Source organism: Lathamus discolor, chromosome 1 (assembly GCF_037157495.1).
Source record: "Lathamus discolor isolate bLatDis1 chromosome 1, bLatDis1.hap1, whole genome shotgun sequence".
Lineage (NCBI taxonomy): Eukaryota > Metazoa > Chordata > Aves > Psittaciformes > Psittacidae > Lathamus > Lathamus discolor.
This window is the reverse complement of record NC_088884.1, coordinates 57,412,109-57,430,027: the sequence shown is the minus strand read 5'-3', so window position 1 is coordinate 57,430,027 and position 17,919 is coordinate 57,412,109. Positions and strand designations below refer to the sequence as shown.

The 17,919-nt window shown below is 43.7% G+C and overlaps 1 protein-coding gene across 3 annotated transcripts in view; it reads left to right on the top strand.

Annotated features, from left to right (window-relative positions):
- ETV6 (ETS variant transcription factor 6) overlaps window positions 1–17,919 on the top strand; it is a 137,191-nt gene that overhangs the window by 96,960 nt on the left and 22,312 nt on the right. For all 3 annotated transcript variants that reach the window (XM_065672593.1, XM_065672588.1, XM_065672599.1), the window contains 3 exons: window positions 6,615–6,779; window positions 10,534–10,668; window positions 15,423–15,965. In XM_065672593.1, the coding sequence (XP_065528665.1) occupies window positions 6,615–6,779; window positions 10,534–10,668; window positions 15,423–15,965 (843 nt within the window). The remainder of the gene's footprint in view (window positions 1–6,614; window positions 6,780–10,533; window positions 10,669–15,422; window positions 15,966–17,919) is intronic.

The window sequence follows — 17,919 nt, the reverse complement described above, 5'->3', positions numbered from 1 at the left end:
TTTATTTTATGGCCCTGAAGCCCTAAGGGATTTGGGTGTGTCAACTTTCCATGGTCTCTGTACAGACAGTGAGAAGGGCTGGGTCACAAGACACTGTGCTAGCAAAGTCAGCATGAAACCCAGCCCAGTGCTCCTCTAGGTTTGTCTCTGTAGACATCTATACATATGCAGAGGCCCCAGAGCCAACGCAGTGCACAGAGCATTACCTGCTCTTGTGCTGTACCTCTAATACCGTGCTCAACAGGGCAGCAGGAGACATGAAACTGTGCCTTTTATTTCAGATACTACTGAAAAAGCTGTTTCACCCTCTGTTCCCAGCAGTGTAGGAAGCTGCCCAAAGCCTTGTCATTCTGATTACGGGCAGTTTCAGACCTTTTTAAAGAACACACAAGTCTCAGTGGCATCTCTCTTCCTGCCTATCACATGACTCCTCTGTTCCCTATCCACTCATTTTTTTCCTTAACAAGACCTGTAAAGGTGCATTTTCATCTGCTGCCATCCATTTCCCTTGTACTAGTTTGTACTCACTTCCCAAATAATTCGCTCTGAGGATTAGCCAGGATTAACCTTTTCCATCTTTTCTACCTTTGCTTATCTCTGAGCCTCAAAACTGCAGAGCTAGGTCTGTGCTGTAGGCTGAGACAATCCCTGCAGCCCAGCAGCAGTGAATGGCCACTGCTTCACTACTTGGGTCAAGTGGCATCCACTGGAAAGAGCAAGTGGTCAGGAGCATCACTGCACACCAGACTTCTATCTCCTACTCGTAACAGCAAGTGCATGGACCATCAGCAATACAGGGTTTATCCTGTGGAAGGGCTGTATCTTCCACATGTATGCTAACCCAAGAGGTATCCCAGAAGTTAGTTATTTAGGCGGTCCATCTGCATGGGGATAGCTAAACACACCACAGCTGTCACATGTTCGCCTCCTCTGAGGAATTAGAAGGGCCTCCTGAGAAAGCAGGGTCCTTAAATCTGCTTTTTACCTTCCATGACAGAGGTAGTCTTGAGGAGCTGCTGAGTACCCTGTGGGTGGGAGCCTGCCAGTGCTGGTAGCTATGGGGAATGCGCTTGCAGAAAGAGATTGCTGCAGCAACTCCAGCAGAGACAGAGTAGAATTCTTGCCTCAGGAGAACCTAAGCACCCAGCTTAGGCTTTAATTTTAACCCCCTTCAGTGTGATTGGCACGCTGCTGTTGAGATCAGTGCAGCCCTTCTCGGTGAGCAGCGCATCCTGGTTTGTGCTGTAAGGTTTGAGTGTGGTATCAGAACAGGCCCTTGGTCTGCAGCAGCAATCAATACCTCTGAACAGGGAACCAGAGAGCAGCAGAGATGGCACCGTGGGAGTACTGAACTGCAGTCATTTGAAGAAGCTGTGCAGCGTTCTTGCACTTTTGAAGCATTATAGTTGTTAACTGGCCAAGCCCCGTGACATTTGGGCATTGCTTTGCATTTGGGCAGCCTAGCTTTCTAAACGAAGAAGTGAGACAGAAGGAGGGGTCTCTTAAAAGTTGTCCTGGCAGAGTTTGGGAGATGGATTTGAATCTAATCCAATTTTTCCTCCAGACCATATTGACTTTATACAGAGCTGAAGAGAAAAACACAACCTCATACCCCTGTCCTGCTTGACATTCACCATGGTTTGCAGAACCATATATTGTGCTCTATGGGTAATATGGAAGAATTTCCTTAATAACAGAAAAGAGAGCTTCAGTTGCTAAAGAGCTGGTTGGTAGCAGACATTCTTCTCAACTTGTGCAGCATCATTTTCCCACTAAAGGCTTAAGTACTGTCCTGTAGTCAGCTGGCCTGCCTGATGCTGCCAGTGGTGATGCATGTGTCCCTGGGTGTTTGGAACCAGCTGCTGATTTGCATGTGCTGGCCCCTTTGCTGTTTGCCCAACTGTGGTAAGTAGTTTTTGGCATGGGAATGAGAACAATTCTGTCTGCTCTGCAGAAAGCAGGGATAAATGAGAGGTCTGTCTGTACCCCTTCTCGGTTCATCATCCTGCCTGCCAGGCAGCCAGGTGTAAGCATGGAGTGCCTGGCCAAAGTGGAAGAAAAAGTTAGACAAAACTTACTGTGAATGCTGTTTCCATCATGCATGCTGTCCTGTGGTTGAGTCCTCATACTGAAACTGAAACGGAACAGCAGCTCTCGGTGGTGTACATTTAGCATTGGATTTGTGTCTTCAGATTGTTCCAAAATGAGTCAAGGTGAAAACAGCCTACGGTACATTATACTTCACGTTTTAGATGTATCTGTTACATACACCGTATGTAGCAACTCATACTGTAAAACACATATTCTGTCTTCCAAAGCAGCGATGCTGAATATGAGTGCTTGGCAAGATTCAAGGCTGGCTACATCTCTTCAAAAATCAAAGTTGTAACCCCACCAGAAGTTTGTGGTCAGATGCAAATACCACTGGCCGTGTAGTCTTACGTGCAGAAGGTTATACTAGGTGAGCAGAGCACTCAGTGTTTCCAACCTCAAGTTTCCTGAGGGGGTTCACTGTCAAAAAGAGTGAACTCTTTAGAGACCATCAGCTTATCACCTCTTCAACACAACAATAAATTATACTGCATGCATGTGTAAGTGCTTGAACAAACCTAAACAAGTTGACTGGCTGCTTCAAGGTGTAAATTACCCCATCAGCCCCTCTTCATTGTACTTCTTTTTGCTGGACAAAAATGGAAAGGAACAGAGTGGATTGCTTCTGCAAGAAGGTTATCAGCTTGTGCCCTGCAGCATGAGAATTGATAGCTCTCACCATCTACAAGGTAGATAGCTCAAGAGGTGTTAGAAACAGGACTTCAGTGAGGAAAAAGCAGCAGAGTAGATAATCCATTAAAGACACTACTGCACCAGCCTGTGGCATTAGAAAGGTGACCACTAATTTTGCTCTCTGTTTAACGTATATGAAGCTGTCAGACTATAAACATGTCTATAAATCATTGTATTTTGCTCTGCTGGAGGTGGTGTTTGGAAGCTGACAGAAGACAGGCTAGAGAATGGACCTCTCAGAGACAGATTTTGATGGTTTACGTGGCTTTGGCTAACCTGCTTTCAGCTATTAAGTTCAAGAAGTTTTTGCTGGTTATTTTTCACTAGACAGGTAGGGAGACCAAGGTTGGGAATGCTTGCCAGATTTCATCCAGCAGAGCAGCAGCAGAGATGGGAGCAGAGCCAGGCCTGACTCCCAGGTCACTATTTACCCTCTGAAGTCTGTGGTGATGCTAGCCACCAAGAGGGCAGACTGTGAGAAAGGCATTGTCCCTCATGTCTGATCCACATGTACCAGAGGCAGCAAAGCCTTCACACTGATTCCAACAGTCAGTTCAGCAGGCAAAACTCTGTCCTCATTCTGTAGCACAACACTCATTTTCCTCAGTTTATTCTGCTTGGTAAATATCTTTGTTAGTTGAAGACAATGCTGTTAGCTTTCACAGAGAATAAAACTGGAGCGATAAAAAGAACCTATTTTCTTCCACTGTAGGCATGACAATAAAAGAGAAGATGGAGAGGGGAAAATAAGGAACAGCATCTAAAAAAGAAAAATGTTGTAAGTGGGATTAGTTTTTCTTTCATGGAGAGTACAGGAAAACATTTTCAGGACCTACTGATAGCTATGTGTGCTGTGCTATAAAATCCCTTCAGCTGCAAAGCCAACCCTCTCATGCCCTTGTTTTCACAAGCCCAACTGCTTCTTTTTAAGAAGGGGCAAAGGAGGTGGAATATCAGTTTAGTAAATGCTGTACTGCACGTGAAAGAATTACTTTTTGAATGGTAGTTTCTGAAGCACTTTCAACCACACTGGCCTGCCCCCCCCCAGAATAGCTTCCTCCAATGGCCGAACTGGTTAGGCTTCACAAAGCAAGCGGGCATGGAGTGCAGGCAGGCAGCTAAAGAGAGGCTTTGGAAGAAACTTAACTTCCTAGGAAAACAGCAGAGCCAGGAGAGAGGGAGATGGGAGAAGAGGTGGTCAGTCTAGGGAAAAGCTGTGAACTTACTGTATGACCCTTTGTATCTTCCAAACACAATGTGTTCGAAAGTAACACCCGCTCTTGTTAGCGACAGCCAAGCTGAACTAGACAACCTGCTTGCTGATCCCCAGTAACTAGAAGCCAAATGGTTCTAGGTCATACTACACTGGGGCTTTTCTCATGAGCTTCGGAGGTGCTGCTGAAACCCAGCAGAGACCTGATTTGCAGTGTGAACTGTTGAGTCTGTTCCAGGGTTGCCATGTGGTTGTCCCGGTCACTGTAGCTTATTTGGCTGTTCTGGGTCTAGCGATGATCAATCCAAACCTCTCTTTAGACATGATATTTCTGTATTAGTTGAACGGAAGGGGAAAATACGCTGTCACCAGCACATGGGAAACATTGATCTGTGTTTGTACAGAAAGTGATTTATTTATTACGTTGTTACCTCTAAGGGAGCATGCACCTCACGTGAAGTTGTCATACAGCTCTGTCCGTGTTGGTCTGATTTTCCCAGTGATGTTTTGTTTTGTTCCTCATCTTGTGAAGTACATGTCAGAAATCAAGTTAGGTTTCCGTGTGTTAGTTTTAGGCAGTTTGGCATGGCAAGGGGGGAGACGAAAGAAACCATGCATGAGCGTTTCAAGCACTCCTCAGATGGACTTGTAAAACCTTTCATGTATTGTGGTCCGGCTGTGTCACATCCAACTTCTTTCTCTTTTAACTCCAGTCAGTATACATGCTGCCCAGCAGTGGCATGGGGTCTGGAGTGTGTTTTCTGCAGGAATAGCCCCGTAGTCAGTGAAAGATGGACCTCATTCTCGCATTTGAGATGGTGGTTTCCATGTCTCTGAGCAGATCTACACCTCACCCCACTCCCTATAAAAAGAAAGGTCCTGCGGAAAACTCTGACCCCAATAATCAGACCCTAATTCACTGGGGGTGGGGGGAGAATTTAAGTCCTTCATGAATAAATAAATAAATGCTACTTGTTCCTGTGTGGTACATAATACAGTGCTTAAGGGGCAGTTGAAAGCCAATGGAAATTCTTGCTGCTGCCATACAGATGTCCCTTCCTTAGGTCAGCTCTGACCCTTTCTCAGGCTTGATCTCAATTCCTTTTCCAACTGAGATTCAGTTCTGTATGCAGCTGTGGCTCTGGGACTTTCCAAAGCTGCTGTCTGGGAATCTGGTATGGCAGCATAATGCAATTCACTCCATGTGACCTCTTGCTAAAACAGAAAATAGGGTTGCCTATCTATTAAAGGGGTAAAAACCAAAACAAAACAGTGGTGCAACTCTCCCAGGTTTCTTTTAGTGCTCGGTAGGAGGAGGGTAATCAGATCTCAGAGAACAGTGTGCCAGGAAGGAAATTTCTTCCCATGTGCAGCATACAATCAGCCAGGTGCAATACGAGGAAGGAAGGTTCGTCTTCCTCTGAAGCGTAAGGTATTAGCCCCTGCCAGAGGCTGTGTACCAGAGATCTGATCAGATACAGCAAATTTTGTGTTCCTATGCACAGTGTGAAGCTTTGTAGCAAGTCAAACAATGAGTCATCTCATGAGGGGGAAAGGAAAAGAAAGCTTTTATCTCCCAATGGATAGGAGATAATCTCTCTACCTGGGTATAAACAGCTCTTCACCCTGCTGCCTTCTCTCCCCAGGGAGGAAGCTATTTTAGATTTGTCTGTGAAACAGATATTGAATTGTCACACCTTGCAGGCTGATCTGCCTGGGCCTAGTGAAGGTAGCAGGCAAAAGGTATTTGACTTTCATGGTACCTTGGTTGGGCCCCTGTGAGTAAACACAGTAGTCTAGTATATGCTGTAAGAGCTGGCTGGGAGAACAGGAGTGCTTCTTTCTTCTCTCTGTGCCCAAATGGAACATACCTGCTATTTTACTATAAAATGGAACACCACTCTTCTATGGGCAGAGTTACATTGATAATATTTTATAGCTATACAGGAAGCACAAGCTAAAGCAGTGCTGAAGATGCCACAGCCTCAGCACTTCTGCACCTCTCCAGTGTGGGAATACCACCTGCTAGCACGATAGCATCTGCAGGAGTGGTGGGCCAGTCTGAATACACCTTTCTCAACCATACCCATACTGATAACCACTTGCATAAGTGGCCCTTCTTTACAGACCCCAGCCACCTAGAAGGACGTATAGCCATAGCTCTCTGGCATCTGCCAGGTGAGCTATTATTCTTCATCAATGACTTTACAAGGGGCATGGGAAGAGAGCATACCCCTGTTCTAGTAAAGGTACACACCGAGGATGGATGGGGTCAAGGACTTTGCCTCCTGACTGCTCTGCACCTCAGAAGAAGCAGTGGGAAGAAAGTTCCATTTCACAGTGGAAACCTGGAATGGAATAATGTCCTAGAAGCTTTTTTTGGGATGCTGAGGTAGTTCTTGTTTCTCAGATAAACCAAGGTGCCTAAACTAATGAAGTATTTCACAGTCCAGTGCTTAGAGTATTTCTGCGTCAACATGACAATTCCTTTCCTGTACCTTCCCCTGAGACTTTGCATGTTATGGTGCGGGGAGAAAGGAGGATTCACTGGTGTTTGTCTGTATTCCCCTGCCTTGTCTCAATTTGGTAACAAAATTGTGGTCTCTTCCTGCCATAGGTTTGCAGCCTGTTTACTGGAGCAGGGATGATGTGGCACAGTGGCTCAGGTGGGCAGAGAAGGAGTTTTCCTTGAGGCCGATTGAGAGCAGCACTTTTGAGATGAACGGCAAGGCTCTGCTGCTTCTGACCAAAGAGGACTTTCGATACCGGTCTCCTCATTCAGGTAAGGATTGTTTACAGAAGCTGTGATTGAAAAGAGGGAGGAAGCTGCAACAAAATCTGGAGAGGTTCAGAGCAGGAAATGGTCACATTTGTTGATGTGGACTGGGTGAGGCGAGGGAGGACAGAAACACAGTGTATGGGGCAAGGACAGAAAGGGCAAGGAGGGAATGAAACCCTGATACACCTGAGTTGTAAGCAAATTTGAAAGCAAATTCAAACCTAAACATCAAACCCGTTTCTAGTTAAACCTCCCTGTAAAAGTCCCAGAAAGCAACTTTCTCTGGCAGCACTTTGTGACATGTAGCTTTTCCCTGTAAAGGCTTATCTTTCCACAGACCCAGCTACAGCAGGAAGTTAACCAAATGCTCCAGCCTCTTTAAGAAGCCCATATTAGCATTTTGCCTCACAGTTGGCTTGGCTGATGTGCTGCTAAAAGTGACTGCAAAACTCCTCCCTGGGGAACCTTTCCTCTGTTTCACAGCCCCTGTGGGCTTTACTTTACCTTATTCTCTCATCTTGTGCTGGAGTCCAGCCCAAGGCACAGCACAGACAGGTATGTGAATCAGTCTGCTTATTGCTCAAATTATGTCTTCATTTATTCACAAAGAAGATGTAGAAATGTGTATATTGCCTGCCTGTATTTATATCCCCTGGGGTCTGTCTGCTCCAGTTTCACAGGCAGAGTAAGCTTCTGCCTTCCTTTGTCAGGGATGTTTAACTAAATGTGATTTGTGAGTTTTTCTTTTGTGACCATACAGGGTACTTCTGTTAAAGGCTCATAATTCTGTCACCATAGGTGATCAAAGAGTTTGGACCAAGCAGTGGCAGAATTGCTGTGAGGAGGTTCGCTAGGTGCAGAAGTACAGCTGGTGCTGCTCGGATCCAGCTATGGCAAGCCATGGCACTAGCTCTGCATCAAGCTGCTTGGCAGCTCCCTTAAATGCATCCCCCCAGCCATCCTCCTGCAGAATCTGCCTCACAAACTGCAGCCTATGTGTAGTGTATACAAAGTTTTATATGCATGTACTTCAAATCCAGGACTAATTTTGTATGGAAGGAAATGCCAAATATTAATATTTATTGACAGCGTAATGCAGTAGCGAAAACTGATGCCTAGAAACTTTGAATTGTTTCATTAGAAAATTAGCCCAGCTAAAGGCAAAAGAAGTACTGAAAGTAGGGATGTGGACAAGGATTGTAAGGGACACTTTTACGTATCTTGTCTGCAGCTCCCCTTATCATGCCAGTGCCTTTCTGCCTGCAAGTTATGCTTCTGCTCTTCCCCTTGTATGCTGTGAGGGCACTTGAAATTAGTAGGATTAAAACATTTGTAGGCTGGAAATAGAGCGTTCCCAGAGAAAGGCCTTTGGCTTGCAAAGCCTCCCTTTATGCAGAAGGTTAAGCTCTTATTTATCTACATTTGGAATGAAGTAACCAAACTAAAGACTTCCTCCTTTGCTTTTTCTCTCCTTCTTCTCTCCAGGTATTCCCCACTGACAATAAACCTTTTAGAGGACATCTGAGTCAGTCTCTAAAAATCTAGATGACTGTAGGTGAAGGGATGTTACCTCAGCATTTCCCAGATTATTAACTGTATGTGCAATTTAAGAACTATGAAATAATGTTTGCCATAGAAGCATTAAGTTTTTCAAGATTGTAGTGGCATAAAAGCTGTACCCTTCTCCCTCATGGCTAAACCAGGAGAACCGCATCCGCTTCTCAGAGCGGTCCTAGCAATAAAGTGGGCTCACAGCCCCACAGCTATTCTCCTGTTTAGGGCTGGCCAGGGAAAGGAGGCAGCAGAGGAAGGAGAGTGAGAAATGCTTTTCACCTTCTTAACTGGCATTACTGCATCTGGCTGGTGCAGAAACATAACTGTTTTGTTAGGTAAGAAAAATAAAGATAGCCAGGTTTATGGATGTTTTCACAAGTCTGTAAGGACAAATCAAAAGAGGTACACATTTCCTACCTTGTTGCTTGGAGTGTTACAGCACTAGTTATGATTTTATGCCACTGTTGCATTCAAGGATGCAAATTATGTGGTAAAATCACTTTTTAGCCTTTCATGTACTAAACATGGAAAAGGTAACTGGGTTCTTGAGGCTTTGTTTTCAAGTAGATTTTCAGGTATTGCAATCACCTTTTAAAAACGCCCTAAAGTCAGTGCTGAGACAGTAAAAGCAGCCAAGATGCTGAAAGTAAAGGAAGCTGAATCATGGAAAGCAGGATGGCTTTAACTGTTTAATGCTATTCACTGAACTTTCCCACAAATAGAGCACTGGGAGTTCATAGAGACAAGGGGCGAATGGCACACAGCTTACAATTTCACAGAAACAACTACTGAAAAAGAACCCTAGACTTGAGAAGACCCTCCCAGAGAATCCAAGGTTTCCTAAGTGAAACTTCACAAAGTTCTTTTTCAAGTTATATGCTACTGCTGCAACCTGTTCCTGTGTAATGTGAGCAGTGACAAACGGAAGAGAGCAAGCAGAATTAGAAGCTGAGATACTTCTAGCCCTTTGTTGTACGTTTTCACTTTGAAATGTGCAACCAGTTGCATCAGACAAAACATAGACGTACCTAGGGTGTTAGGTAGATGATGTTGGAAGGACATCAGTACAAGACATGATACATAAAAAGACAGAAAACAAGCAGTTCATCCATTGGTCTCCTAGATGTTGCGGTGATACGTTCCACTGAGGAAAGATACAACAATTTTGGTGCGAGAGAATTGGGGAGTAAGGGGGAAGCAAGGAATAGCCTTGCCTGCTGCAGCCCAGAAAGAAACAGCATCTGGATCAATTCACACAAGATGCAGTGCAATTCACTGCAGGCATTTCCATGGAAGAGTGATACAGTAGCAACTCACAGACTGTATTCGCCCATGCAGAGCAGCAAGTCCGCTGCATTTTGTTCCTTAGTCTGCCTTATACCCCTGTTCTAATAGTGCCTCTTGAAGTGAGCTCCATACAGATTCTAGAAGCTAGAAGTAACTACCTTTGGGATCATGTGGGCTTTTCAGAATTCCAAGCCATGACACCAGGAGTGACATAGAGAAGTTCCTGAGGCAGCTATGGCACTTAGGTATCTCCAGGAGTTGTCACCACAGCAAAGGTGCTCAGGATAAGTAAATCTCGCCATTCTGTTAAGTCTTTGAGTCCATCCCAAAGTAACTTCTCCAAGTAAGAGTGTTTCTTCCTGTGGATTTCCTAGAATGGAATATCTTAGTAGCACACTGCCTCTGGCCTTGAGGCTTTGCAACATCTTCTGTGTCCTCCCCCCATAAAGTGTTAATTGTGCAGTAATTAACTGAAAGGACCGTCTTTGCTCCCAGCAACTCACTGCGTAAGTCACGGGCTCTAAGAATTCTGTGTCCCAAGGTGTCTGTCTAAAGAACTGAGGCTGTGAGGAGGTGGGACACTGAACTAACCACTGCTTGTAAAGGTTTGGAGCTCTTGGATGGGCAGTCATGTAGCCTGGAAAAGACTCTGCTTTGGGGTAATAAAAGCTGTGCCTTGTCATTCTCCCATTTTTCCATAGTCACACACAAAGGCATGATATGCAGCTTTGCTTTGTCTTTTTTTTCCTTTCAAGGAAGAACTCTGCAAATCAGTGAAATGTAGGATTTTACTGCAAGCATTTTTGGGTCTGAAAATGGCACCCAGGAGCCATGAATTCATGCATCAGATGGCTAAATGAGTCTTCTCAGCAGTATGTAGGTTTTCATTTCCTTTTTCCTGCTGTTTGTCTTTCAGGTGATGTTTTGTATGAACTCCTTCAGCATATCCTGAAGCAAAGGAAAGCTCGTATGCTCTTCACACCTTTCTTCCACCCTGGGAACTCAATCCATGCTCAGCCAGAGGTCATATTACATCAGAATCATGATGAAGGTAAATCTGTCTCATTCTTATGGGAGCTGCCATTATAGAGGCGAGTAGGGTAAAGCTGTGAGGAATTATGTAATTTTCTTGCTCCAAACTTACTTAAATAAAGTTACTGTCCTCCCCTTTGTCTCCATAGCTTTAGAACAATCAACTGGTCTAGGAAGTCAGCCATCCATTCTCCATTTATCTTCTATTGTTTTGTCCTGTTTCCAAAGCCTGCTTAAAAGCTATGCCAGATGCAGATTAAAAAAATCTGGCATAGAAAAGAAAGTTTTATTGACCCCATTGATTCATTTTTCCTCATTACCAGTTAGGTAGACAAAGATGCTGGGACTTTTGGTACCCAGGAGATGCAACTAGATGTAATTGTTTGCAGAGCAAGGGAGAAATAGGGTAGCCTCAGAGAGGAATGTCTAAATCAAAGTCACTTCAACTGACAATCTGTCATCACATCATGCCAGAGTTCCTAGCACTGAGACCATCATGTTGCGCAGCTTTTGAGCTGATTGGGCAATTTATGTTTAGAGAAGGTTTTTCTGTAGTTTTTCTCTCATTTTTACTATCAGAATTACTTGCTTTGGTTATTAGTTCACCTTCTAGTAATGTCCATACGAACCATGGCTGTCAGAGGTGCTGAAGAAAGAATAGGTACATTTGTGAAACTGCAGATTCAGGCTTCCTCTACTGATTATTAGTGCAGATCAAAATGCAAGTCTGCTTCCTTTAATGGAAACATTAAGGTTTTATTTTCTTTTAAAAAATACACACTAAAATAATTCTTAGATTTCTCCAATAACAGAAAAAATAGTAAGCCTAAGCCTTTTAAAAGGTCCTTTCTATGAAAGCATGAGGCAGAATTCACTTTTTCAATTAAAAAAAACCAAAACAAACCTCTAGAAAAAAAGTAGTGTTATTCCTTTTTCAAGTAAACGGGAGAACAGAAGTGAGTTAGGATATTGCCCTAGTCTCTGCCAACTGGAAAAAAGATTCACAGATCATTTGAAGATTCAACATGAGATTGCAAGAGAAGATTCAGAGGTACTGTCAGACCTGGACAAGTTGCCCATGGCCAGCCTGACCAAACCAGAATCAAACGGCACCTACAAACCTTTGAAACTAAGCCAAGAGCAGAACAGCAGCAGGCAGGGTAAGGATGCTCCAAAGTGTTTCCACACAGCTGTGTAAATATTTCAGATTAGAAGAGGGTGCTACAGGTCAGCATGAAGTTGAATTGGCAGAGTTGTGCAAGAGACAGTTGCCTGGTGTATTAAGATAGGCACTTCCAGAGACCTTTCCTACAATCTCAATATTTTCCTGAAGCTTGGCATTCACCCACAAGTGTTCCCTCTCTAAATTTCAAACAGAAATGCTAGCTACCCTCTCAGACACCCCTACATTAAAGATACAGAGCAACTTTCACTCTAGAGAGGATTTCACAGGCATGTTGAGTTGGCCTTTTATGTGTATCACATAAAACTTAAGTCCTTCGCAATTTAGTCCAGCTTAAGTGAGAGCACAGGATGATTAAGAAATTACTTTGATTTCTCCCTCACAGTGCTCTGGCTGCTGATAGTACCACTGATTTTGTTTAAAAAACTCTGTGCTATTACTTCAAACTTTTTTTTTTATGACAAAAATCAGTTCTTGTTTTGCTGTGAGAGGAGCTTCAAAACAAGAAGAAGAGACTACAGCGTCAGTCAGAACATATCTATGCCAAGAATTTATAGGCAGGTGAATTCATTTATTTTTGTATTTTGGCACTCCTTTCTTCTTGTTTCACAGAGTCACTTGGGAGAAACTAGCACAATTAAGTTTACCAATTTCCATCAGCAGAATGCAGCTTAGTAAGAAAAGGAGAATGAATGTGAGAAGCAGAGCTTAACCCTGCCTAACTCACAAGTTGTAACACAGGTGTCAACTGGCACAAATTTGAGTGGTTAAACTTCATAGGTGATGGATCTTTTTTAGAATCCCTCCTTACTCCAGTGATCTTTTCCATTTTCTCTACTGGCTTTTTTGCCCATTTCCTAATAGACTTCGGATCCAGCTTCAAAATGCTTTCATTACAAGCTAGTTAATCGAGAATCAGATGAGACCAACATTTGCATCTAGTGGCTTTTTACTAGCTTAAGCAAAGTGGTTTTGACTATGAAATCAGTTAACAACGGTGCAGGGTATGCAGTGGCATTGGCTTGAAATCTGCCCTGTGGGCATCAGCCTCTGTCCCTGTAAGAGGGATGAGCAAATGAGAGTGAATTACCTAATTCTCCAGTGGTCCTTCTGACACAGCACTGAGTCATTTGATGGGATGCCATACAGGAAGCTCACACTGTCATTCCCTGCACTTCTTTTGTGGGTAAGGGAAGAGTGCTAATCTTTGCGATTGTCATGCCAGCAAGTGCTCACTCTCAGAGTGAATGCAGCCCTACCCATCCCTATATGGATCGGATAGGTCAGCAGTTTTCCTGGGAGCTGAATTCCTTTCCTCAGCTTTCTCTTCAAGCAAAGAGTGTTGGTCACTCAGAATGAAGAGTCAGACTGATGAGTGAATCTGTTCCTATTGTGCTCAACTTGCAGTCATCAGATGTGCCAAGGAATGAATGTGATGAGGTTTTTATTCTGTTCAGGGTCATTTGTGGCAGTGGAACTGCTTGGAGCAGGGTTTGAATTGTTTTATGGTAAAAAGCAGTTTTGACCATAAAGAGATTCTTTAGTTAAGTATTTAAAGAGAAGGATCTTGGAGGAAAGTGAACGCTAGTGTGTATCCATTTGCGGTTATTCGTCTTGCTGCTTTTTAAAGAGTTCTTGGTCCCTACCTTCTCTCCTGTCCTGGTTCAGAATCACCATGGTTTGGAAGCAGACAGATAGGTCTGCTTCCGTTTGGAGCTTCTCAGAGACAGCTAATGTTTGCAGAGAGCTTGGTGGAAAGCACATCAAGGCATTCCTTTCTGCTTTCAAGATAGCTGCTCCCCCCAGCCAAGGCACTTCAAGTAAGCAAGGACAACCAATACAATATTCTGGTCTATATTTACAGGCCAAGAATGGTTATCGTGCATTTGAATGTACAGTGATGGGTGTGGATGGTCTGTAGAAGATAGGACACTGAGTAAGACTGGGGGGTTGGTTTTCTTTCTACTGTGGCAAAGAAAGGAGACTTTAAGAAAAGACAGCCACAGAGGTATGTACAGTTGTGAATTAATTCCTCTTTGGAAACATTTGGGCTATCCCACATTAGCTGGCCACATTGTATTTAAAGATGGTTGGGTTAAAACAAGAATAATATATAACTGGAGTCTCATGTCCTCCACCTGTTTCACTGTGAGTACCTTAAATAGCTGTACAAATGCATTTTTCTTGTCTGGGACCACAAGTGTGTGGAATAAGTGTTCTGGAGCCATGTAGCTTCTGCCTAAAATCTCAGGATTTTCTGTAGACTTTATTACACTTGTATAGATGAACAGCCAGTTGAGCAGGCAAAAGGATTGGTGCCATGTCACTGCCTAGCTTTGCATTTCCTCAGATCTAGAGTTTCTGGTCAGGCTTCTCTCTGGGTAAGTGCTGATCCTTCTGATGCCTGCCTGGATCCTAGGGCAGTGGGAGCCCCAGGTCTTCATCTCAACAGGGTCTTCAACGAGTATCACTGCTTCGACAAGAGAATGAGAGAATCTTTAAAGAGGATCAGAGCAAAAGGAGTGAACAAACAGGCAGCCACAAATAGGCAGCTACTTGTTTGACATGTATGCAGCAGTTTCCTTCTCTTACCATCCAAGGCTTTCAATAAACAGCACTGAAATTTGATCTTTGTTTTTCAGGTAAAAACCTGTTAGTCACTGTGCTGTGGTGGTGTTTTCCTCTTTGTCAGTAATTTCTCTAGTCAAAATTGATGGCCTTAGCTAACTGAAAGTTTGCACTGTTTATGTCAAGCATTTCAGTTTGTGAGAGGATTATTTGTATGTAAAGATGCTGACCTAGAACCGTGGCTTATCTCCCCTGTACTGTTAAGGATCACAGCTGGGGAAGTACGCTCATGCAGAAGTGATTCTAGAAGTGACTCCTGGGACAACCCATCAGTAGACAGCACATACTAAATAAAACAAGGTGAAAATATCCCTATTTGATGGTACATGCTCTTAATATCAAGACGGATAAAATTTAGCTAATGTTTCACAAAGAGCTTCCTATCAGTGGGGTTTTTGTAGATAACCCATTCCGTATTTCAGACTAGGATATTCTCCACCTTGACGCAAGCTTCTAACATCTCAAACTTAGTACCACATATTTTCCTGGAGACATTTTCCCTTTTTATCTCTGCGATCTACCTTACAGTGCTCGTCATGGTATAATAACAGGAGCCACATGTAGAGACATGAATGGCAGGAGGTAAGTTTCAAAGCATTTGCACAGAAACACCGTACAGCTGAATCAGATCTTACTTTCTTTACGTGTGTTCCAATCAGCTACTCAAAATGGGATTTCTCTTAACGCGTTTCCCCAGGAACTACCTTCATGTGGTGGTGGAAGAAGATTGTTTTCATGGTACTGATCTCATTCTGTGTGGTAATAACTATAGCTGCATTTATATGGTGTTTTTCTGGGCCTCTGTAGGTCACACAAATAAAAACATTTCCAAGCTGACAAGCAGTAAATCAACAAGCAAACATTTCCAAGCAGTACCCAGTAAGTCCAGCTGGTAGTGTAACATTTAGATCCTACACCTTGATCACAATATAGATGATCTGTATTGTTTTTTTTCTCCACAGATAGCTTTGTCCAGAGGCCCTCAAGACCATCCACAGAAACGGTCCACCACAACCCCCCAACCATTGAACTGTTGCATCGTTCTAGATCACCCATCACCAACAACCACCGTCCATCACCAGATCCCGATCAGCGGCCACTGAAGTCCCCTATGGACAGCACTATCCGTCGCCTTTCCCCAGCTGACAGGGTGCCGGGGATAAGGCATCAGCACGAGAACAGCCAGCAGGAGCCCTATCCTCTCTCAGTGTCCCCAGTAGAAAACAACCACTGCCCGCCTCATTCCGAGGTGCTCCAGAAGCCCTCCAGCCCTCGCCAGGAGAACACCAGGGTCATCCAGCTGATGCCCAGCCCTATTATGCATCCTTTGATATTGAACCCCAGGCACTCCGATTTCAAACCACCAAGGTTGTCTGAGGATGGGCTTCACAGGGAGGTAAAGCCAATCAACTTGTCCCACCGAGAAGAGTTAGCTTATATGAACCACATCATGGTGTCTGTATCCCCTCCTGAGGACCATGCGATGCCAATTGGAAGAATAGCAGGTGAGTGACATTCTGTAGGCTACACCAAAGCTGATGCTTTTCATTCATAACTAACCATGCTGGGTATTAAGAGTTTGCCACTCTGTGACCTCAGGAGTTTACTGGCATTCTACAAGTTTCACCGCATCTGTGGTTTAGACAGTTAAATATGATTAAGTCAGTTTTGTGGCAGGTAAGCAGAGGTGCAGAGTGACTTGCTTGTGACCACAGAATACGTAATCGGTATTGAAACATTTGTGTCCTGACGCTGACTGTCTCTCTACCCACTAGCAAACCGTTTCTTTCCCAAGATATCTATCTCCAAAACTTTGCCCTGCAAAGAGGTAGTTTTCCAAGAGTTGCATTCACATGGATGTCCAGTCTTACGGAAAGGAAAAAGTCCTCTGTTTGTGGCCTTTGAGATAATGCACTGTCAAGCCCACTGTTATGGAGATGGTGAGACTCATACTGCCTGGGAGTCCTACTATGTGTCTTTCCTGTGCTTCTCACACTAGGATTGTCCCTGTTTTAGAGAAACAAGGTTGCTTTTGTCCCCCACAAACCACAGGCATTGTCTCACTTTTGTTATCGTAAATAATTGACATCACAACAGCTGAATCGGGAAGCTGAGGTTACAGAAAGTGTTTTTTGTACTTGAAAGGGAACTGTAAATAGGTAGGGAAAGGAGGAATGGGAATCCAGCCACTTCAGAAATAACGCTGAATGCTCCAGTAACCACTGTCTTTGGAGAGATGTAAATATGCACCACACCCAAAAACATTCCATGCGTTTATGTCAGCAGCGAGCCAATGTGATACCCAGCTGCTTTGGGGTATTACACATGTCCAGAGAGGTACATTTTAAAACACCTTGTTCTTTTGTGTCCTTACATGCCTTAAATTTGTTACAGATGTGGTGCTGCCTTAGCTTTAATGAGGAAGACTTTTTATTTTCTTAAGACTTACCACTTTAAGTCCAACAGGTACATATCTCACCATCTAGTCAAACATCAAACACAGCAAGAGCTATGATCATTTCACGTAATGGAGATAGGTAACAGAAATTAATCTTTTGATATTTTTGCCTGGCTGACATTTGTCTCTCTCCATTTGATTGTTATTGCCCACACTATTCTCAGCAAGTTAAGAAATGTACTTAATGTTATGGCAGAGAAGATACACTACTGGTTGCATCACTGTAGATTTCCTTTCCATAAAGTACTACTGGAAGATCGGTGGGTTGTTAATTTTTATTTTTCAGAAGGAAATGGTCTCTATGAACGAACCCCTGACTGAAAAGAATATAAAAAAAAATATGAGGAGTTGGTGGTGAAATTTTCCATTTAAACTCAGGAGTTTTTTTACATAATTGGGAATCTCTTAGTTTCTACATGCTGTGCACTGCGTCCAGTGATACAAGCCGTGTAACTAGTACTCCCATGTCCTTTCCATCCCTGTGTTGCTTGCAGGGCAGCAGAGCCCAAGCGCTTGGAGAGTTAGGCCTGACACAGTTGCTTGGCAAATACGTGCAGCAGTTTGAAGTGTTATACACAGGCTGTATTTGCATGCTTAGCTGCTTTCATTTGCAGTCTTGTGGCTTAGCTTAAATCCACCAGCATGGGTGGCATGTCTTAAAGAGCTGGTTAAGTATTTCATGCTAAAAAGACCTGAGGTGAATTCACGCGTTCAGTTCAGATGAGGCCAAGGGTTGGGTGATTACATAGCTGGTGGTTGCTAACATCTTAGATTTCTGCTGATAAATTTGCCAGTGCCTCATGTCCTTTAATTGTAAATGCCAACGAACCTCACTGTACAGGCACAAGGTAGTGCTATTCTGGTTGGGTTGTAATGGCTCCTGAGCTGTAGCTAGACTATATGAAGAGCTCATAGCCAATTTAAAGGTGACAAAACCCAGATTACTATCAACAGTGTAGACGGCCCGTGTTTCATGCCTTCAATTTAGAACTCTTGCCATT